Genomic DNA, 24,227 nt, shown 5'->3' on the forward strand with positions numbered 1-24,227 from the left:
CCATGATAAACAACATGGGACTCAAGACTGACCCCTGATGCACACCAACATTCACGGAAAACTCATCACTCAAATCTCCATTCACTCTCACCTGGGTGTGAGCACCCACATACATGGCCATAACCACCCTAACCAGGCACTCCTCCAAGCCACGCTTTCTCATTGCCCACTTCACCACCTCTCTAGGGACTCTGTCAAAGGCCTTTTCCAAATCAACAAAAACAAAATAAAGATCCCTTCTCCTACCAATATATTTTTCCTGAAGCTGTCAAACAATGAATATGGCATCAGTGGTCCCCCTACCTGGCATAAACCCAAACTGCATCTCATCAATATTCACTCTTTCTCTAATCATACCTTCTAAAACTCTCTCCATTACCTTCATTATCTGATCTAAAAGCTTTATACCTCTATAATTCCCTCTTTCCAGGGCATCACCCTTCCCTTTATACACATTTACAATTACACTCTTCAGCCAATCATCTGGGACAACACACTCATATATAATCCTATTTATCAGGTCAGTGACTAAACTCACCCCTATATCGCCTGAGGCCTTCAACATTTCGGCAGTCAACCCAGACACACCTGCTGCCTTCCCCACCCTCATCCTGCCTATTGCCTCACTCACAGTAGCAGTATCAATCAAAGGCCAAGGGCCAGACACTGGATCTGCTGGCTCCAAACCTTCCCTGTCCCAGTCAAACTCCTCATTCAACAACCGGTTATAATGCTCTCTCCATGCATCTTTAATATCCTCACTGTTCACCACTACCCTTCCTTCATCATTCTTCACACACTGCTCACCTATGATATCCCGATTATCCCTCTTCACCTGACCTGCCACCCTAAATATATTTTTCCTTTCCCCATGATTTAGGTTATCAAGTAATTGTCTCTGTGACTCAGACTTTGCCCTGTATACCTCTCTCCTAGCCCTACGCTTGGCAGCCAAATATTCCTCTTTGCTACCACCCTTCTTCCATTCCCGGAAAAGCCTTCTTTTCTCCTTAATTGCAGCTTCTACACCCTCATCCCACCATGAAGTTACTTTATGTCTTGGTGGTCCTCTTGTCCAGCCGCATGTTACATCAGTAACTCTCAAGAAATTGTTCTTGAGGGCTCTGTACTGTTCATTAACGCCTCTGTCTACAGCTCCCTGTTCAGCCACCACTCTCCTCAACTCGCTATAGAAGGCATCCCTTACTACTTGGTTTTTCAGCTTCCATATTTTCCTCCTAGGTACATAAGTCCTCTTTTTCATCATTTGTTCTTTAAGCACCATATCACAAATCAGTAGTTTGTGCTGCTGCACACACTCCTCACTTCCTATAACTTTAACATCCCTCACTAACCTCCTATCGGCCCTCCTAACCAGAAAATAATCTATCTGACTGCTATTTCCCCCAGACTCATACGTAATTAACCTACTGTCTCTTTTCCTAAAATATGTGTTGCACACAATCATGTCCGTTGCCTCCCCAAACTCGAGTATCCTTTCCCCTTCTGCATTCCTTAGACCATATGCACAGCCCCCATGCACTCCTTCATAACCTTGGGCTGCTTCACCTACATGACCATTTAAGTCCCCCCCAAAATCACTATCTCATCATCCCGCATACCACCCACTACACGTATTAAATCATCCCAAAATCTATCTTTCTCTGATTCATCCAATCCTGCCTGTGGAGCATATGCCGATATAATCACAGCTATCTTTCTTCCCAACAGAATTTTCACAACCAATATCCTATCGCTTACTCTCAAAACATTCATAACATATTCCACCCAATTCTCCGCAACCATCACACCAACACCTCCATATCCATCTGTCCTCCCCTGCCAAAACAACTTATAGCAACAGTCCTTCCCAACAATCTTTCTGGCTGATCCACCCCTGTACCGGACTTCCTGCAAACACGCCACGTCCACCCACCTCCTACTGAATGCCTCAACGACTTCCCCTGCTCTTCCCCTCAAACTTCCCACATTCCATGAACCCACCCTCATCCCCATGGGTGATTTACTGTCCTCAGGCTTGCTTTGAAACCTTTTTTGTTTTGTCATCTTCAGTATTAATAAATGGGGACAGACACAGCACAGGTCCCACTCACCGCACAATCCCAGGTCCAGGCAATGGATCTGGGACCCCTAGCCCACCAGCTTACCAGTGGCTGTGGTAGTGGCCTCGGGGCACCCTGCCAGGACAGCTGCAGGGACACCCTCCAAGCGCGTCTTGGCACTGCAACTATCCCGCCATTATACACCCACTGATAGGGCAGCCTCCTGGGACGCTACTCCCAGGTTCGGGCCCCTCTCTATTGGGCGGAAGCGGCAGCCTGGAAACCGCAATGCCCTGTACCCTCTAGCACAGGCCCGAGCCCCATCTCGCCCTGGACCCATGATCTATGCCGGCGGAACCCCCGCCACGCCTCCCCCCAGAAGTCCGCCACTAGGTAGCGGGGGCAAAGTTTTCTGGCCGCATGCCCTAGCTGGCGCCAACCCCTGTAACGTAGTGGGATACGTTGTGTGAAATGTAAAGTGCATGTGGTGTAGTGCATAGATAGTTAGAGGTAATGTTTGGGAGACTATGCTGGTCTACTCTCCATGTTACTGTCACACTGAAAAGGTCAGCAAAGGGGGATGGTTAGATAGCTAGTGAAACAGGAGCTCCAGCTCTCCCTATCACCAGCATTCCCATTCCCCTCGGGAGTACTACCCTGTTCGGCCCGTGCTACGGCCTCCTCCTACACTTTACGCTGACATGTAAAAATACCCCCGCTAATACCAATACACCAGTCCTGTATGAGACAGCCCTAGCATGTATTCAATATGGACGGTGGGTGTTAGCGCCGAAGTGGTGACATGTAGAGGTGTATGGTATGTAGGAGGACTACTGGGCCTTGAGGGCAGGCTGTGAAGCATATGCCCAGAGTCGAACACATAAAAAAAAAAAAAAAAAAAAAGGGATAGAAACCGTAAGATGGCAGTTTGGAAATTATAGATTTATGCCAGACTCGATCAAAAGCCTTAGAGATGTCAAGTGCAGTGGCAAAGCTTTCGGCAAAGTCCCGAAAGCAGGATGACCAGGATTCTGAAAGGTAGGTGAGAAGATCGCCAGTGAACCGTCCCTGACAGAACCCATATTGACAATCAGAAAGAAGGTCATGACAGGAAAGATGCTTTAAAATTTTTCTATTAAGAATTGACTCGAAAACTTTTGAGATACAGGATGTTAAAGCAATTGGACGGTAGTTAGAGGGTTGAGAATGGTCGCCCTTCTTTGAGACTGGCTGAATGAGAGCAAACTTCCAGCAAGAAGGAAAGGTACAAGTTGATAGACAAAGGCGAAAGAGCTTGCATAGGCAGGGTGTAAGCAGAGCAGCACGGTTCTTGAGACCAACAGGAGGGACTCCCTCAAGCCCATATGCCTTATTAGTATTGAGGCTAGCAATGGCAGAAAATAAATCAGCTGAAGAAATTTTAATATCAGCCATGAGGAAGTCAGAGGGGGGAAGTGATGAAGGAACAGCACTAGAATCGTCTAAGGTGGAATTGGAGGAGAAAGTCAGAGCGAAGAGATCTGCTTTATCTGTGGAAGAGATAGCTTCAGAGCCATCAGAGTAGAAAAGAGGAGGGAAGGATGATGACGTAAAGTTGTCAGAAAGGTTTTTGGCAAGGAGCAAGAAGGAGCGGGAACAATTCGAGTTGGAGAATTGAGAGCATTTAGTAGGGATGAAATTATTTTTAGCAGAGCGAAGAACAGACTTAGCACGATTCCAGGCAGAAACGTATAAAAGATGTGATTCAGGGATGGGTTGCCTCCGGTACCTTTTATAGGCCCTTTCCTTGTTGCGGACAGCATTAGAACAAGCGTGGTTAAACCAAGGCTTTCTTGCTTTAGTCAGAGGATATGAGAAAGGAATGTATGCTTCCATTTCCGAGAGAATAACCTCTGTAATGCACAAGGCACACTCAGATGGCTCCCGGCCATGGAAGCAATAATCATTCCAGGGAAAATCAGAGAAGTACTGCCTGAGGGCCTCCCAATCCGCAGCTCCAAAATGCCATAGACGACGTTTCTTTGGAGGGTCCGCAGGCCGTACAGGAGTGATAAGACAGGTTAAGGAGATAAGGCTGTGATCGGAGGAGCCCAACGGAGAGAAAAGATTAACAGTGTAAGCAGAAGGATTAGTAGTAAGGAAGAGGTCAAGTATGTTGGAGCTCTCTCCAAGGCGGTCAGGGATACAGGTAGGGTGCTGTACAAGCTGCTCTAGGTCATTAAGGATAGAAAAGGTGTAGGCTTGTTCACCAGGTGGATCAGTGAAAGGAGAGGAGAGCCAAAGGTGGTGGTGAACATTGAAATCTCCTAGAATGGAGATTTCAGAGAAAGGAGAAATGGACAGAATGTGTTCCATTATAGAAGTAAGATAGTCAAAGAATTTTTGATAGTCAGTAGAATTAGGAGATAAGTAATAGTGTAGATATATTTAGTCATAGAATGACAGGAAAGCCGAAGCCAGACTGTAGAGAATTCAGAAGAACCGAGTTCAGGAACACGAGAACAAGATAGGTCGTTGCGTACACATACGCAACATCAACCTTTGGCTTCGAAATGAGTACAGAGAAAGTAGGAGGATACAGAAAAGGGTTTGCTGTCAGTTGCCTCAGGCAGCTGAGTCTCAGTTAGAAAAAGAAGGTGAGATTTAGAGAAGGAGAGGTGGTGCTCAATAGTGAGAAAGTTAAAGGAAAGGCCGCGAATGTTGCAGAAATGATGAAGAAGAGAGTTAGACAGTGGTTCCAGGCAGCTCGGGTCGTCACCGGGAGAGGGGCGGAAGGTGGGGGCATTTATGGTTACCTTCCCTGGGGACTCCGAGGCCACGTGTAGTGCTGCCATGATTTTTTAATTTTGGGAAAGGAAGTGAAGTGTGTACTGTGCATGTAGTTAGGTGTTGATAGAGAAACTTTATTGGAGAGCATGCTGGCCTACTCTCTGTGTTACTGAGACACTGAAAAAGTTCAGCAAAGAGGGATGGTCGGGACCTAGACCCGAGGGCTGATGAAACGGGAGCTCCAACTCTCCCTGTCATCAGCTTTCCATCAACCTTGGGAGTACTGCCCTGCTCGACTGGTGCTACAGTCTTCTCCTGTTTGAAGCAAGACATATTAGTCATCTAGGGATCTGGTAGGGATGAAGTAGATTTGGAGCAAAGTTGTATACGTAAAAAATAAACTGAGTGACAGACGGACGGATGAGAGAGAGAGAGAGAGAGAGAGAGAGAGAGAGAGTGTGTGTGTGTGTGTGTGTGTAAAATGAGTAGGGATGGAAAATACAGGAGCCCATAATGAGGATGGAGGTAGGTGAGAGGTGAAGATGAGGAAGAGACGTGGTGCACGAGTAATAGGGCACCTTAATTAGGATCTCAAGAGCCTGACAAGAACGGTAATAAGACAAGGCAAGACGAGTGTGCCATTACAGAGGCGGGAAAACGATATGGGCACAGGAGGAGGAGGAGGAGATCTTGGAGGGGTGAGAGGACATTTTATAATTAAATTCTGTTTTCTTCTCCTCTCTTCTCTTCTCTCTGTGTGAACTGGAGTTCTTAAAAGAGAAGCAAGAATATTTATGTACCCCCCCCCCCTCTCTCTCTCTCTCTCGACAAATCCTTGTGACTTCTCAGGCAGTGGTTCATAGATCTCGCCTCAAAGACACATACTTTGCTCTGTGAAAAATTTCCATACCTATTACATGGGATACAAAGTTATGTATCATTGTACTAAAATGTAGCCTAGTCCGGCACGCGAATCCGTAATTTCCCAAAGGAATGGACCAATTAAGCTATCACACAGATCTGACACGTAAACAAAACTTAACCCATTATTTTACATATAACTTTTTGTCTTTATATTACAAAGCCGTAAAGCGTTAAGTTGGAATAACACTATGTAATACGATTGTTGTTCCTGGGTAGTGGGTGTTATTTTCTGATAGTTCCGGTCTCAGAACCAAGAAAAATGGCTATTACTCTCGTCAGACTTCATTTTTGTGACAGGAGAGTGATTTTTCTGCCTTCAATCACATGAAAAATGCCTACCTAGGAAGAGTGAGGTGAGTTCTTGGGTGAACGATAAGCTTCACTTCATAATTGATTTTACATGTGTCTGCATGTGCCGATGCCAGCATTGCACGTCATTTTGCTGAGCTCGGTGACTGGCTGAAACACATTATTTGAACACGAACCGTTTCTGGACGCGTCGTAACTTTCCAGGCGTGGGCGCTGCCAGTTGAATTGAAGTCAGTGTGAGCGAAGCTTATTTGAAAGGCTTGTAAATTTATTTTATATATCAATTCTGTATCGAATTACGGATGAATTGTGGATATTTACAGTAACGGTGCTAATTCTGTTGCACTTTAAATTCTACACCATTATTTTTGTATTTTTCGATCACACAAACATGAATGTATCTATTTTTTCAGAGATGTCATCTAGAGGTTGTAACCATTTAGCTGATGCGTTTTGCTATATTTGTGGTCAATTTATTAAAACGAGAAAGAAGAAATATTCTGTTGAAGCATCTGTCAAGATGTGTGAAGCTTATAAGGCATATTTTGACAACGTGAAATGGGAGCCACTTGTGGACCCTAGAAAAGTACTGATGCCACCCTTACACATCAAACTGGGCCTCATGAAACAGTTTGTCACAGCTCTGGACAAGCGGTTGGCGGCAATTCAGTATCTACGAGACTTCTTCCCCCTACTGTACTATCGGAGGCGAAAATCAAAGCCGATATTTTCGTTGGTCCACAGGTTAAGAAAATCCTGGAGTTCAAGGATTTTCCCAACAAGCTTTCGAAAGTGGAAAAAGCGACTTGGAACAGCCTGAAACCAATGGTTTGCGTTTTTTTTTTTTTTTTTTTTGGAAATCACAAGGATGAGGACCATGTGGAGCTGACAGACAATTTCATAAAGAACTACGGCGCCCTGGGCTGTAGAATATCATTCAAGATTCATATGCCTCATTCGCCTCTTGATGAATTCAATGACAACATGGGTGCATATTCTCATGAGCAAGGAGAACGCTTCTATCAAGATATAATGGACATTGAGAGGAGATACCAAGGACGGTATATCGTATACATGATGGGGGACTACATTTGGGGGCTGGTCCGTGAAAGTGGTGTTCTATACAATCACAAATAGCGAAAAAATGTTCGATTCTAGACTTCTGTGATTTCATTCACTATGTATTCAATATTGTAACATGTCACTTTCATATTTATACGTTTTCTTCTGGCTCCTCAGGAAGGAAAACACAAACCCACTCATTCTTTCTACAAAAAATTAGTAAATATAAAAAATCATTCTCCTGTTTACAAACGCGAAGTTTTAGGATAATGATATATGTTATCTATAGTTTTGGAGGAAATGGTACTTATTACACAGGAACAGATTTTTTTTTTATTACAGTGTAATTATTTCCAAATTTTGGAAAAGCTATTTTGGGGGCAGAAAAACAGTTTCACCCTAACGTCTATCCTTTCCAGACATGCTGTCCTTTCCATCTCTTTCTTACTCACTCAGTTTGTATAAATGCATATGTTCGGTCATTCTTCATAGCTTGTCTAACGAGGGTCGAAGTCGGGGAGAAGTTGTTTCACCTTCCCAATAAGCAACATTCTAAACATAGGTATAATTCTTGTATGAGCTAGTTTATTTAGGGGATTTCAGTTTTGTCCTCCGCATACACACTTCCATCTCACAAAAATAAATACATCAATTCCCTTCACCGCCGGCACAAGGACTGAAGTTGATCTAGTAATTACAGACTTTTTCCTTTTGGCTTCTAATTGTACAGTTGGCGTCGAAAGTCCTGCCGCTTTTTCAGTTTTACTCTCCAAGCACTTTGATAATCAGAATCCGCAGCAACCGACACTAAGAACTTCATCTGGTCTCATATAAGCGTCTTAAGCACAATCTGCTGCAGGTCCACCACACTGATTATCTAAGTTTGTGGAGAGAGAGAGAGAAGACTTTTGATGCCGACTCTACATCCCCGTGTTTACTGTATAAATGTTACCTATTTTATTAAAATGTTACCTATTTTAATCAAGCACACTGACAGTCAAGGCAATGCAGCAGAGTCAAGTGTCATATTTTCAACTTAAATATCGTACGTCAAACCCTGGTCCGCTGTCCAGTGCTAAGGTGGTCATTCGAAGGCAGTTTGAATACACGAGCAGCAGTTGGCAATGACACTTACTCGAGCAGCCTAGAATTGCTTCGAACCACCAACAACGTATCACAGGTGTGTAAGGCCACGACTACCTTTCAGACTGAGGTACGGGTGATTAGTAACTATGACTATGGACTGCATGAATATAATTTTTTTTTGTACCCTAACCTGTCCTAAAACTGTCATCTCTTCATTTTGCATGCTGAGCTGTAACACTGCATTAACACTAGAATACGGATCTAGTCACGAAGAAGTGCTATAAAAAGGATGTAGAACCGTAGGCTTGTCTTTTTCTGCCACTAAGCTACGAGATATAGGATGCAAAAGGAAGGAAATTTGAGCCAGGTGAAAGTAAAAACGGTATAACCCTAGCACGGCCGGGAAATTTTGCCATACACTTTATAACTTGGCGAAAAATTAACGTCTCTCTCTTGAATCCTGAAATGTAACATCAGATAAACACTCGAATATGATGCTAGATCACAGAGAAGAGCTATAAAAAAGATGTACAACCGTAGCATTTCTTTTCGGCCACAGAGCTACCTGAAATACGCCTCAAAAGGACGAAATCCGAGCCAAACTTAAGTGAAAGTATAGTAAATAATACACAGGCGGAAAATTTTGCCAGTAGATTATACAGTGACGCCAAAACACCTCACTCGCCAACAATAACGATACTTTTGTTCAATACTTACTGACATGTATCTGGCTCATCCAGTCAACTGAAAAAGAAAATAAATTTCAAGATGTAACCGGCCCTCCAATAACGATACTATATTCCAAAGTAGAGGGGCACTCAGTAGAGCGCATCTCTCCGACATGGGCAACGTAATTTCCAAACCACTCTTCATAATGGGTTAGATTTTCTCATCACTGATATGGGTTTCGCAAAAAAATGTTTTCCGGATCCAGAACCTGTAATACGGTCCAGATCGGTCGCAAAAGTGAACTGATTGTTCCCTCGGGCATGGGCTATCTACCCACCAAATGTGGTCCAAATCTCTTTTAGTTTTTGAGTAATCCTGCTAACATACAAACAAACTAACAAACATCGGTCCAAAAAGTTAATCGATTGTTCCCAGGGACATGGGCTATCTACCCACCAAACTTGGTCCAAATCTCTCTTAGTTTTTGAGTAATCCTGCTAACATACAAATAAACAAACAAACAAACAAGCAGGGGTAAAAATATACTCTCCTTGTCGGAGAGAATTAGTATAAACTGTTACGAACCAATACTTGAAAATCCCAAAGCAGTTCTTAAAAAATCCTTTTTACCCCCACCCCCACCCCCCAAAAAGCAAAATGATGATTTCAACCTACCACGCATAATAATAATAATAATAATAATAATAGTAATAATAATAATTTTAATAACAGATCGAGCAGAAACTTCACCGACAATCGACATCGAGCATTTTTCTCGACATCCACATTGCTCATTCCTCTACGAATATTAGAAGCCTTCCTTCGTCACTCTACTGGTATGAGACACAACATGTTCTTGTAATAACTACCACTGTCACAGCAAAAATACAATTCTGAATCAGGGTGGGGAAAATAAAATCCATCCCCACAGCCTACATGGAATTATCGACACTGAATAATAATAATAATAATAATAATAATAATAATAATAATAATAAGTATAATAATAATAACTCTGGGTACATGCCGGGATTTATCCGTCGCCAAGGCCAGGGAATAATAATAATAATAATAATAATAATAATAATAATAATAATAACTGGGTACTCACCGAGATATAGCTGTCGTCAGCGCCGGGAATAATAATAATAATAATAATAATAATAATAATAACCGGGTACTCACCGAGATAATCCGTGGCCAGCACCCGGGAATAATAATAATAATAATAATAATAATAATAACTAGGTACTCACCGAGATATTGCCGTCGCCAACGCCCGGGAATGATAATAATAATAAAATAATAATAATAATAATAATAATAATGACCGAGATATTTCAGTCGCCAGCACTCGGGAATAATAATAATAATAATAATAATAATAATAATAATAAGCGGGTACTCACCGAGATATAGCCGTGGCCAGCGCCCGGGAATAATAATAATAATAATAATAATAATAATAATAATAATAATAATAATAATAACAACCGGGTACTCACCGAGATATAGCCGTGGCCAGCGCCCGGGAATAATAATAATAATAATAATAATAAGCGGGTATTCACCGAGATATAGCCGTGACCAGCGCCCGGGAATAATAATAATAATAATAATAATAATAATAAGCGGGTACTCACCGAGATATAGCCGTGGCCAGCGCCCGGGAATAATAATAATAATAATAATAATAATAATAATAATAATAATAAGCGGGTACTCACCGAAATATAGCCGTGGCCAGCGCCCGGGAACAGCTTTGGATCCAGTGTAGACCATGTCCTGAGGAAGTCCCTGACGAAGGGGCTGGACGTGTCCACTATACGGAACCCGGTGATGTTGACGGCACCGTATTCCTTCACGTCACGCTCCCACCTCTCGTCCATCACCTGAGTGGATGGTTATACGTGTGAGTGACAGATGGAAAGGAAAAAAAAGAAGCATATGAGTTAAAGTGAGAGATACATGTCAAGTTCATTAGTGAGGTGAAGGAAATGATGACGAAAGAGAGAGAGAGAGAGAGAGAGAGAGAGAGAGAGAGGAAAAATTATTTAACACCGAATGCGAGACATATTGGACAAAGAGGGACTTACTGAGAACTGTGAAAGTGAGAGAGAGAGAGGGAGGATAGAACGAGCAACGGAGGAGGGGAGAAAGAGAGGAAGGAAGACACAGAAAGAGAAAGACGACATGGAAAGCGAGAGGCAGAAACGAAAAACAGGGATGAAGGAAACTGGATATCTGAGAGAGAGAGAGAGAGAGAGAGAGAGAGAAATACAAAGCAATACAGAAAGTACAAAACGGTGAATGATATGAGAGAGGGAAGTGGGCTGTAAAGTAAAATAATAATAGAAAGGGTGGATGGAAAGGGGAAGAGGAAAAGAGAATACACAGGGTGATCAGGGAAGGTGTGAGAGAGGAGAGGAGCACAATGGGATAAATGGGGGTTCAGTGGAGTACAAGAAGCAAGTAGTGGAGTAGTGAGACTATGAATGTACGAGTGAATACAAAAAGATAATACAGGGGGAGGGGAGGAGAAACAATAAAAAGAATTGAAAATGTAGAGAGAGGGGGACTGATAGGAGAGGAATACAAAGGAGTACAAAGGAAGGGTAAAGGGAGAGGAGGAGAAATGGTGCAAAGGAATACAAGGATCAAGATGGAGAGTAGAGTGAGATGAGACAGGGCACTACAATGGGAGTAGAAAAGAGTACAATATAAGTACAGGAAAGGGAAGGAGGAGAGAGAAACAATGATAAAAGGTACAATGTGCAGTGAGAAGGAAGAAGAGTGAGGGAATCAAGAGAGAGGAAGACAAGGGAGTACAAGTGGATAAGAGGAAGGGGAAGAGGAGGAGTACAAAAGAATACAAAGAACGAGATGGAAAGAAAGGTGGGGAGAAATGGGATATAACGATCACTATAAAGGAAAGTGAAAGACGCGGGGTGAAGGGAGAGAGAGAGAGAGAGAGAGAGAGAGAGAGAGAGAGAATCAGCTACATAAAAAAAAAAAAAAAAAAAAAGAAAACGCACGGACTGAGGAAGAAAGAATACCGGTAAAAGGAAAAGATAAGAAAAAATGCCTGACAATGAAGAAAAGAAAGCAATAAAATGCATGATATAGAGGGCGAAAATGAGAAAACATAGAGACAAAAGTAACATTGATGAATTGGTAAAAGGAAAACGTAAAACGAAAATGGAAGAGGAAGGAAAGACAGTAAGTGAAAAAGAAGACAACAAAGAAAACAGAAGAAGAGAAAGAAATGGACGAGGATCTGAATGAGGAGGAGAAACAACGAGAGCACGAGACATGAAATAAAAAAAAAGATGATGACGAAGACTATAACGAGAAGGAGGAGGAGGAGGAAGAGGAGGAGGAGGAGGAGGAGGAGGAGGCAGATAACATAGGATTACATAGGAAAGCAAACGGCAACAGACCTTATGGTCCTTACATAGAAAACTATGACTACAAGATCTAACTCTACATGCTGAAGGATAAGGATAGTAAAGCAAGAAGGCTCCCCCCACCCCCAAACCCTCCAGGAAAAAGTGAGAAAAACCACCATGCAGCATGGAAAAACTGACATGGAAATTTCATAGGAAATACTGGAAAGGAAAAGTCACATTCTATAATACTTTGTCTATAAGCTACCCGACTGAGTAACCTGAAAGAGAAAGTAATCAAATAAACTAATAATTACAGCATGACATTATAAACCGGTACATTGAATTAATGCGAAGTCTGTGGACATAACGTGGAAACTACACACTGCACAGTGTGGATGTTTAGGGGTGGTGCGGGAACCTTGCCTGGTGCTTTTTAGGGAGGCAGCAGTCAATCAGGCCCTAGCTCCATTCATTCCACTGAGACAAGGAACTCTGCCATGTGGCACAAGTACACAAGTTTCATCCTGAAGCAGTGACCCCTGGTACATTTAAAAAATCCCGATGGTGGTCACTTGACTAACAGTGACCCTCAGTGATCCACAGTTCATCACAGGTCGAAAGTAAGAGTAGTGACCGTTAACTTAGGGCTATCTATGCAGATCCTAGTCTATATTTACTGTATATTACCTCATTTGCATTGAGTAAATAAAAAAATGTATAATGACATGACGCGACGCTAAGTTTACGGGGTGTTCTCTAGACACAAGGGGACAGCACAGTGTGGATGTTTAGGGGTGGTGCGGCAGCCTTGCCTGGCTCTTTTAAGGTAGGCAGCAGTCAATCAGGCCCTAGCTCCGTTCACTCCACTGAGACAAGGAACTCTCCCATGTGGGACAAGAACACAAGTTTCATCCTGAAGCAGTGACCCCTGGTACATTAAAAAAATCCAGATGGTGGTCACTTGACTAACAGGGACCCTCAGTGATCCACAGCCCATCACAGACCGGAAGTAAGAGTAGTGACCATTAACTCAGGGCTATCTGTGCAGATCCTAAGCTGTGCTTATATTACTTTATTTGCTTCGAACAAATTGAAAAATGTATAATGACGTGACGCGACACTATGTACGGGTACGTTGTTTACAGGGTGTCTTGTAGACAAAAGGGGAATGAACTTACACGTAGTTATAAAAACAAGTTATTCGGACAGAAACAAAGCCAGCTGAGGATTCTCGTGCAAATACTCGTCTGTTGTTTTTGAATGTCTCAATTGAGATACTGTTCACGGTATCTGAGGGTAATCTGTTCCAGATATTTACAACTCTGTTAAAGAAGAATTATTTTGCTTCATGGGTTTGGAAACGCTTTCCCATAATTTTGAAGCCATTACATCTGGTTTGACTCGACCGGTCTATATCAAAATATTTATTCACGTCTACGTTGTCATATCCCTTCATGATTTTGAAAACTTCAGTAAGGTTCCCTCTTAACCTGCGCTTCGTTAAAGCCAATTTGTCAGAGCACTTAGGGTAAAAATATCGATAAAATAATGCTAAAGAAGCAACATCTCTACGTACTGATAATGGAGGAAGGTCCTGCGTAATGGCAGGATTCTTGATTAATCTAATGGCTTCATTTTGACTTTTGTCCAACTGCCTCAAAGCCACTCCACATCCACTTCATAGTGGTGAACAGTATTCGATCTGAGAACGCACATGACTTCTGTATATTGTGGCCATCTGCTCGTCAGTGAAGAACTCACGAACTCTGTACATAAGTCCCAATTTTAATATGCATTTTTAGCAATGGATTTAACATAAGCTGTTCAGCTTAGGTTGGGGATTAGAGTAACACCTAGGATATCAATTGTAGTGGATATGAGAATACTGACTTCATTAAAAATTATGTGAGAGTCTGAGGGATTTTTTTCTATTGGACAAATTAATGTATTTAGTTTTCTGAGCATTAAATGAGACCAGATTTGTCTGTCTCCATTGATTAATTTTAGAAAGGTCCTGCTTCAGAGAAATTGCTGTGTTTATTTGGGAATTTATAATATCAAATTGTGTAAACGAGGTACTAAATGTGAAAGAACTATGGAGGGTCGAGTCATCAGCATAAGAGTGTATTGGGTTGTGAGTGACAGATGGGAGGTCATTTATATGAATGAGAAAGAGGGCTGGCACCAAAACTGATCCCTGAGGTACGCCAGCATTTATGGAATGAAACTGAGAATAAATTCCATTTACCATGATCCATATTTTTATATTATGACGGTAAGAAGAAATTAAAGGAACCAGTGATGCAAGGCCATAGTGTGGCATTTTAGACAATAAGGCCCAGTGCCATACTCTGTCAAATGCTTTTGAAATATCAAGTGCTATTGTGTGTTTCACCATGTTGGTCTATTGTTTTGTTAAGCTGATTGGTAAGAAGGCAAAGAATGTCTGCTGTTGAACATTCTTGTCTAAATCCATACTGCCGATCACTAATTTACTGATTTCTAGATGCTTGACTATGTGTTTGTTAAGTAGTGTTTCAAAAACTTTACCGAGAACGGAAGTTATTGCAATTGGTCTATAGTTTGATGGATCAGAAGTTGCCCCCTTTTTAAGAACAGGGTGGATATTTGCTTCTTTCCAAGAGGCTGGAAAATTTGAGGTACGGATGCATAAGCAGAAAAATTTTGCCAATACAGGAGCCAACACTGAGGAGCAATTTTTATGTACTATTGAAGGAATTTCATCTGGACCAGTAGCTTCGTCAGCTAAGAGATTCTGTAATACAGCTTGTACGTATTTGGTATGAATCATGAAAGGAGGCATTTGAGGGGAATTGAAATCAAATACAGGAATATTGTGATTTACTGTATTTAGGGTTGAGTTTGTTGAAAAAATGTCAACAAGATGTTTGGCTTTTCCACGTGGGTCACTTACTACATTTCCACTGGGGGACTGTAACTGTGGAATAGAAGAGGTGGTAGTGAAGTTAGTTTTGAATGAATTAAGGATTGACTAGAAAAATTTATCATCATTTGGGTTGTTTAGTAGTATGTTACCTTGTCTATGAAGAAAGTTTGATTTAAAAGATAATAGTTTTGGCATGATTTCCGATACTTCTATAGTAGTTAAAGGTTTCCTTGGTTCTGGTCCTTGTATCAGTGTTACAGGCTACTGTTTTATGTTCTGTTACTCTAGCACAATGGTGGTCAAACCATTTAGGAGAATTACATCTTTCTCTGTAACTATGATGGGGAATGAATGTTTCCATGCCGACTTTAATGAAATCCTGTATGTGGCCCAATGTGGAATCTGCATCTTGGGAGAAAAAGGAGGTCCAAGGAACATCCATGAAAAAATTTTGAAGTCCCTCTCAGTCTTCCCTGTTGTAGTGCCACTTAGTCACCACGACAGGTTCAGAGCAGGAGGGTGTGGTAGGTGTTGAACTGGTGGCTTGAATCAGACAATGATCCGAGGATCTGAGGGGGGACTTCACTTCGACATTATATTTATCTGAATTGGTTGTTAGAAGCAAGTTCATATAGGTGGGGATTTTGATCGGGGTTGTCTGGTACATGGATGGGTTGAATGAATAACTGGGTGAGAGTAAATGAGTCTGCAAACAGCTCACATTCAAGACCAGAGTCATCAGTTCTGCCTGAATAAGTGGGCCATTCAACTTAAAGGACATTAAAATCACCCAGAATAGTAATTTCTGATGCAGTATTAATGTTGAGGACACTTAGCTGTGAAGACAGAGAGTCAAATAAACTCGGCTCTGGACGGGCATTAGGGGAACGATAAACACAACAGAAATATTTAATTTTACCAAAAGAATTTAATTTGTATATGGAATAGTAAAAAAAAGGACAATTAAATTTAGTAATCTCCTCCGGGGCAATTTCTGACTTAGCAAAGGCAACATATGCCTCCTTTGGGTCTGAAGTTTTTAATCAAGATATAACCAGGAAAACTAAATCTAGCTAAATCAGATGTGGAGCTTACTTGTGTCTCTGTCAAAAATAGCAGATCTGGGGATTCAAACTGAAGGAAATTTAGAACAGAGTTGATAATGGCGTGAAGTCCGCTAATATCGCAAAAGAAAATTTTACTACACTGACGAGCAGATTTTGGGCGCCGCAACACTGGAGGTGGCACAGTTGCTTGATGACGACCGGGAGGGCCTTGTGCAGATGACCCAGCCCTGCCGGTGGTGGTCACCCGAGAAACCACCGCACTAATTCCCAGTATAGCAGCAGCTATGGTTCTTTTTATGGGGGAGAGAGCAGGGTTGTGTTGTGGAATGTGTATGATATGTAATGACAAGATCGGTGTTTTATGGAGAGAGGATAGCTGGTTTAAGGCAATGTGATATAATGTGGATGTGTGTGTTGTGTAAAGAGGGCAACCTGATGCCCTCTGGTGTTTAAGGCAGAAAGATGTGTAATCAGCTACCAAGGCCTAGGAGAGAAAGTGGAATCCAGGCTATTCCTTAAGTCTCCCATTACCCTGGCAGTAGTACTTCTCTGGGCGGTGCCGAACCACCATGGTCCCCACAATTGGCCAGACCAAGAGCACACAGGAACATCCTAATCCTTACTGCTGTAACATGCTAACGGCCATTTATGAAATTTTGATTAATGTGGAAAATTCAACTCTATTTAAACCTGAAGATGGAATAGAGAGGATAGAAGAAAAGGAAAAAGCACCAGTAGAAGAAAAGGGCCTTGCAAAATTAGCTGGGCATCGACGGGGACCTAAGGAGAGGGAAAAGGGCAGAATAAAGTGGAGACGCAAATGCGGCGACCACCCAGCAATCAAACCTCCACACACCGTGGAGTCCATTAAGGTACCCTGCTATACTCCCCCACATATCGTCTCATTTGATGTCTCCAAAGCCCCCCACGACGACAACGATCAAGGAAACGGGGGAGACAGTCATCTGGTGCTACACGGAGAAGAAAACTTAGTAGCCCAGATGACGGGAGAGTAATTCCTCCCTCGCTGCTCCCCCCCCCCCAACCACCACCATCACCTGGTGCTGAGAGAGGAGAGACAAATATTTGATTTTAAATACGACAGAGACAGTCCTTTTGATGAGTATTTTACTGCCGTCAAAATTAAAAGTTTGCTTAACTTAATTATATCACACGGTTAATTTATTTGTCCCGCCCAGGACCACCACAGTATTTTATTTTCTAATTTACCTTTAATTAGTGTTAGGTGGAGTGCTCCGCGGCATTCACGAACCTAATTTATTAATACTTGTTTTTCTAACCACGCCGATGACGTTTTATATTCTTGCTACAATCAGATTCAGCTCCGTAGAGACCTTAGAACGAGAGGAGTTAGAGAGTTCATTTAACCTGTCACGTGCGAGAGTTTAGGTACAAAAACACCTGATATGCACGAAATGGTTAATTCACGAAGTCGGCTTTGAGATTAATTTTGTTATTCACTAATCATATACTTTTACTTCGCCAAGAACACAAATATCACCTGTTTTCACAGACTGGCCACACAGAAGGGATTAATTTCGGTCTTGGTATCACAGTACGGTTTTTTCTAGTTTTTGTTTACTGTTTTAATTTTCTTTGCATATTTTTAAGGAGGTGGACTATGTATGTGATGCTGTCGGAAAATTTATTTATTTTTTTTTTTTTACTACAATTGTCGATATTTTAAAATCTCTCTCTCTCTCTCTCTCTCTCTCTCTCTCTCTCTCTCTCTCTCTCTCCTGTCCTTCTTCCTTCATTCCCTTTCCCATCCTTACCTCCCTTCTCCTCCATCTTCCTCTCCTTCCCTTTCCCTTCCCTCCTTTCCTTCCTACACCCTTTCCCATCATTTCCCAAATATCCCCCCTACCCACCTCACTAATTAACTCCAATCCCCACCTCAATTACCAGTAAGACAAGTGAACATTAAGGGGAAATGAGCAAAATAAATCCCTAAGGAAGAGGTGTTAAGAGAGCTAAGCAAACGAGAATACGACACTGTTAAGTTGATGGGAAATTTCGTGACGCCTCCTCCTTTGCGATTTGTTATGCATATCACAACAATAATAATCATCTTACACGTAACTGATGCAACTGTAATTATCAACCAGAAATACGTATATGAGAAAATCAGTAGTAGTAGTAGAAGTAGTAGTAGTAGTAGTAGTAGTAGCAGTAGTAGTAGTAGTATAGTAGCAATAGCAGTAGCAGTATCAGTAGTAGTAGTAGTAGTAGTAATACTGTAGTAGTAGTAATACTGTAGTAGTAGTAATAGTAGTAGCAGTAGTAGTAGTAGCACTAGTAATACTGTAGTAGTAGTAGTAGTAGTAGTAGTAGTAGTAGTAGCAATAGCAGTAGCAGTAGCAGTAGCAGTAGTACTAGTAGCAGTAGTAGTAGTTGTAGTAGTAGTAGTAGTAATACTGTAGTAGTAATAGTAGTAGCAGTAGTAGTAGTAGCACTAGTAATACTGTAGTAGTAGTAGTAGTAGTTGTAGTAGTAGTAGTAGCAGCACTAGTAGTAGTAGTAGTAGCACTAGTAGTAGCAGTCGTAGCAGTAGTAGTAGTAGTAGTAGTAGTAGTAGTAGTAGTAGCAGCAGCAGCAGCAGCAGCAGCAGCAGCAGCAGTAGTAGTAGTAGTAGTAGTAATACTGTAGTAGTGGCACCAAGATGAGACAGGGGAAGGTCTCGATGGCAACAAGATCCCTGTCAGCTGAATCACCAAACGGAGTACTTGACCTGACAGATGAAACAATGCAACAACTAAAAGCAAAACATCCGACTGCACGACAAGCAAGTGCCCAGTCAAAGCTTGACGGCAACTACACTCCTCCCAATCCCATCATATATGACAGGATAACTGGAGATATGGTGTGGCGGAAGGCAATGCACACACAGGGAGGGGCAGGACCGTCAGGCCTGGATGCAAAATCTTGGCGAGTAATCCTCAGTAACATCAAGTTTGGGGAGGCAGCAACAGACCTATGTAACACCATTGCCTCACTGACGAGGAAGCTGGCTTCAAGTCAGTGCAGTAACATAGAAGCACTGACGGCTTGCAGACTAATCCCCCTTGATAAGAATCCTGGATGCAGGCCCATCGGGGTGGGTGAAGTCTTAAGACGGATTATAGGAAAATGCATCATGGAGGTGGTGAAAGATGATGTGAAGCAGGCAGTTGGCAACCTCCAGGTGTGTGCAGGCCAGCCGGCAGGAGGTGAGGCAGCAGTTCACTCCATGAGGAAAATATTTGAGGAAGAGGACTGTGAGGCAGTATTATTAGTTGATGCCTCAAATGCATTTAATTCCATCAACCGGGAGGCAATGCTGCACAATATCAAGGTTAAATGTCCAGCATTTGCCCAATATGTGGAAAACACCTACAAAGAACCAGCAGACCTCTACATTGTGGGTAAGACAGCGGCTCACGACGTCGGTGTAATCCATTCCACAGAAGGAACTACCCAGGGGGACCCCGTTGCCATGGCTATGTACGCCCTGGCGATGACAGTGATGCAACAACAGATCAAATACGAGGCCACCAATGTAAAACAGGTAGCCTATGCAGATGATCTCACGGGTGCTGGCAAGGTTGAGGATGTGAGGAAATGGTGGGACCCTGTAACATCTCATGGCCCTGAAATAGGTTACTACCCTAATGCCAGTAAGTCCATCTTGATCGTGAAACCAGCTTACTATCAAAATGCACAAGAAGCATTTAGAGGCACAAACTTGATAGTCACTAAGGAAGGTCAGAGGCATCTAGGGGCTGTGATTGGAACCAAGGAATTCAAAGACAAATATGTGAGTGACAAGGTAAAGACATGGGTAGAAGAAATTCATACACTATCCAGCCACGTAAAAACAGAACCCCATGCAGCATACAGTGCATTTACCTATGGTGTAAAGCACAAGTGGACCTTCGTGATGAGGACCATACCAGACATCGAGTTGCTGCTACAACCACTGGAGGATGCAATCAGGGATTCATTCCTCCCATCTCTAACCAATGGCCACATCCCCACACCAGAAGAGAGGGACCTTCTAGCACTACCACCCAGGATGGGAGGCCTTGGCATTATAAATCCAGTAGCCGTGGCAAACTATGAACACAGAAATTCACTCAGGCTCACCGAATCCTTGTCACAGAAGATCTGCGCCCAGGTTGAGACGAGTGAAATCGACCACCAAAGGCAGAAAGACATAAAGACACAGATAAGCAAGGAGCGTGAAGCAAGACAAAAAAGACCAACTGCAGCACATAATCGAAAATCTAACACCGGACCAGTGCAGAAGAGTTGAAATTGCACAGGAGGTTGGGGCATCGAACTGGCTCACAACCCTGCCTCTCAAGGCAAAAGGCTTCCACTTCAACAAACAAGAATTTATTGACGCCATAGCCTTGAGATATGGGTGGCCAATAGAGAACCTACCTCAGCACTGTGCTTGTGGCACTGCCTTTGATGCAAACCATGCAATGGTATGCAAGAAGGGAGGCTTTGTTTGCATCCGACACGATGAAGTACGCGACCTCACCGCCAAAATGCTGCAGGAAATATGCCATGATGTCACGATTGAGCCAGCTCTGCTACCCCTGGACGGCGAGCACTTCACCCACAGAACAGCAAACACATCAAATGATGCAAGAGTGGATGTCAGTGCTCGAGGTTTCTGGACACGTGGGCAGAGGGCGTTCTTCGACATCAGGATATTCGATCCCATGGCAGCATGTCATCGTGAACTGTCTCTCGAAGCTGCATACAAGAGGAATGAGCAAGAAAAAAATAGAAATTATCAAGAAAGGATCCAACATGTGGACCACGGTCGATTCACTCCCCTTGTGTTCACGACATCAGGTGGGATGGGTCCAGAGGCAGTGAGATTCTATTCGAGACTGGCAGAGGTTCTTTCTGAGAAGAAACGTCAACCGCAGAGTTCTGTTATGGCCTGGATGAGATGTCGACTCTCATTCTCCCTCGTGAGGTCTGCTCTGCTATGTCTCAGGGGCACAAGATCATCAGCCCTCAGGCCTGTCTCTCTGGCGGGTATGGATTACGAAGCTACAGTGGTCGAGAGTCGCATAGACCAGCGACTCCAATAGTTTAATGTCTTTATTTACAATGTAATATCAATAAAAATAAATAAAATGATAATAGTAATAGTACTGTAGATGGTTGGTAACCACAGCCGTTGGCGTGCTTGGGGCCAACGGATTGTAATATGAGGGTTAGTGTTAACCTTCACATTACAACTCCAAATGGTGAACTGTATTAGGAAGGTTGGTTTTGATCTTCACAATATAATTCACCAATGGATGGAGGTGATTAGTAGTAATACTGTAGTAGTAGTAGTAGTAGTAGTAGTAATAGTAGTAGTAGTAGTAGTAGTAGTAGTAGTAGTAGTAGCACTAGTAATACTGTAGTAGTAGTAGCACTAGTAATACTGTAGTAGTAGTAGCACTAGTAATACTGTAGTAGTAGTAGCACTAGTAATACTGTAGTAGTAGTAGCACTAGTAATACCGTAGTAGTAGTAGCACTAGTAATACTGTAGTAGTAGTAGTAGTAGTAGTAGTAGTACAGGGTAGCCTATAAATAGCACTCCACAAAAAACTTCCCTGATGGTGTTTTGTGTTGTGGCAACGGCTCAGTATGATGGTGTGGGAGTGGGTGTGGCAATGGACTGGTAAAAGAATAAAATAATGCAGGATAGACTTTGATAACAACGGATTAGGCACTACGATGTCTCCTGTGTATCTTTTGGGGGTTACTGAACCAACATGTGTAGATATTAAACAGATATACGTAACTTAAGAAAAAGTAAGGTGGAAGATATAAAATAAATCGCTTACGAAGAGGAGTTACGAAAGGTGTATAATAAATAGTTTAGGGAGAGGTGTTACGAAGGGTTTAAGATGTAGAATAAATTGCCTAGGAAAAAAGAATATGAAAGGTTTATATGTAAAATAAATCACTTGACAAGGGAAGTTACGAAAGGTGTAAGATGTAAAAGAAATTGCTTAGGGACAGAAGTTATGAATGGTATAAGATGTACAATAAATCGTCTAGGGAGAGAAGTTACGAAAGGTTTAAGATGCAAAATAAATCGCTTGGGAAGAGGAGTTAGGAAAATTTTTAGCGAAGGAGAATACAAGTGTCGCAGGGAAGGTCCAATTTCCACCTCTAAGTAGCAATTAAACTGAAGTGGTTGGCTGTGACTCAAAGGAAACGGGATTTGGGTAAAGAGGGGGACTTGGGTAAGGTGATGAGAGGCAAGAATAAGGTGATAAAGGGTAGGTGATAAATGATAAGGGTAGAGATCTTGGGTAAGGTGATGATAGGCAAGAGTGAGAGGATAAATGATGAGGGTAGAGGGACTTAGATAAGGTGATAAGAGGCAGGTGTAAGGTGATAAATGATACGAGGCAGGAGTGAGGTGATAAATGAAAAGATGCATGAGTGAAGTGATAAATGATGTAAAGCAGGAGTGAGGTGATAAATGATATAAGAGGCAGGAGTGAGGTGATAAATGATATAAGAGGCAGGAGTGAGGTGATATATGATCTAAGAGGCAGGAGTGAGGTGATAAATGATATAAGAGGCAGGAATGATGTGATAAATGTTATAAAAGGCAGGAGTGAGGTGATAAATGATACCAGAGGCAGGAGTGAGGTGATAAATGATATACGAGGCAAGAATGTGGTGATAAATGATAAGGGTAGATGAAGAGAGAGCAGATGGAGAAACAGGTGAGATAGTCTGAGAGTCATTAAGAGGTGTTCGGAGAGTAAGCTGACCAGGAGGCAAGTGTGAAGTGATACATCATGAGGGATGAAGGTCCGGAGTAACCAGTGAAAGTGGGGAGAGAAATTTTGAAGGAATAATACAGGGGAAGTAAAACAAGAAAAGTGAAAGTAGAGAAAGAAATGAAGAAAAATGAGCGAGAAGTAAAGCGGAAATGGTGAACGTGGGGAGAGAAATAAAGAATAGTAAATGAGAAGTAAAACAGAAAAGATGCATTTGTGTTTGTTGGAAGCACGGGTCATGATGAGGTACAAGGAGATACGGGGTGAAAGGAAGATTAAAATAAATGTAATGTGATAAATGATAAAGGAACGATAAAAGAGAAATTAATACATAAACAGATAGATTTATGCCTTTCAAGTGCACAAGAGTAATTATGGAGTGCGAAAAAAGATAAGAGGGGGAAGATATAGGGAAGCAGCAGAGGTGAGGGTGGCTTCGTAAATGCAAATAAAATGGGAATGAAACTGATGTAAATTTTCTCCTTGACCACGAACCGCAACAGCCAACGCTATATCCAAGTCCCCACTCACACTGGGTGAGGGAGGTTGGAGAAGGGTTGGGTGGGGAAGAAGGATTGCGACAAGGGTGGAGTGGGACTGAGGGAGGAAGTAGGATTTTGAGGGTGGGTGGGTGGTGGTACTCACAAGGCCGGACATAAGGTAGTGGTAGTTGCGTCGACCCATATGCACGTCCCTTACATGGCCAATGATAAGACTCTTGGCCATCTCCGTGCTGCAGTCCAACACCACGTACTTTTGGGTCCACCTGAAAGATGACGGTGAAAAAGAATTACAAGTCAATCGATACATATTGGGTTCGACTCTGGATTACTTATAAGTTAATAAATAGTGTAAATACTAATGTGCTTGGCTACTGAAAGATTTACAATATACAAACATTACTGTCCTCGGCTACTGCTCTTTTATGTATACAATGGACACAAAAATATTTCATTCCTTCCGATATAATGAGGAAGAGAAATTATTTTGAAAAACCAGCGATGCAGTCTTAGGAGCCAAACAATTTTTCCAGAAATATTATGTAAAGCTTCGTATTTACTCGATTCCACAGTTGAGCGATATGTCAGTCCGAAAGTGTAATTTTTCATTTATTTCACTTATCACATTTGGGGCGCTTATTTGGCAACTTTCCTATATTTCAAA

The 24,227-nt window shown here is 42.2% G+C and overlaps 1 protein-coding gene across 1 annotated transcript in view; it reads right to left on the bottom strand.

The window, feature by feature from the left end:
• The window catches only part of LOC145413674 (glutamate receptor 1-like), a 279,310-nt gene that overhangs the window by 87,586 nt on the left and 167,497 nt on the right, over positions 1 to 24,227 (bottom strand). Inside the window, exons 5-6 of the mRNA XM_080283353.1 lie at positions 23,709 to 23,829; positions 10,610 to 10,774 (exon numbers count right to left, since the gene is read on the bottom strand). Of these exons, the coding sequence (XP_080139479.1) occupies positions 10,610 to 10,774; positions 23,709 to 23,829 (286 nt within the window). The remainder of the gene's footprint in view (positions 1 to 10,609; positions 10,775 to 23,708; positions 23,830 to 24,227) is intronic.

This window comes from Coenobita brevimanus, chromosome 1, assembly GCF_032717465.1.
Source record: "Coenobita brevimanus isolate Jiangsu-jjx chromosome 1, ASM3271746v2, whole genome shotgun sequence".
Classification (NCBI taxonomy): Eukaryota; Metazoa; Arthropoda; class Malacostraca; order Decapoda; family Coenobitidae; genus Coenobita; species Coenobita brevimanus.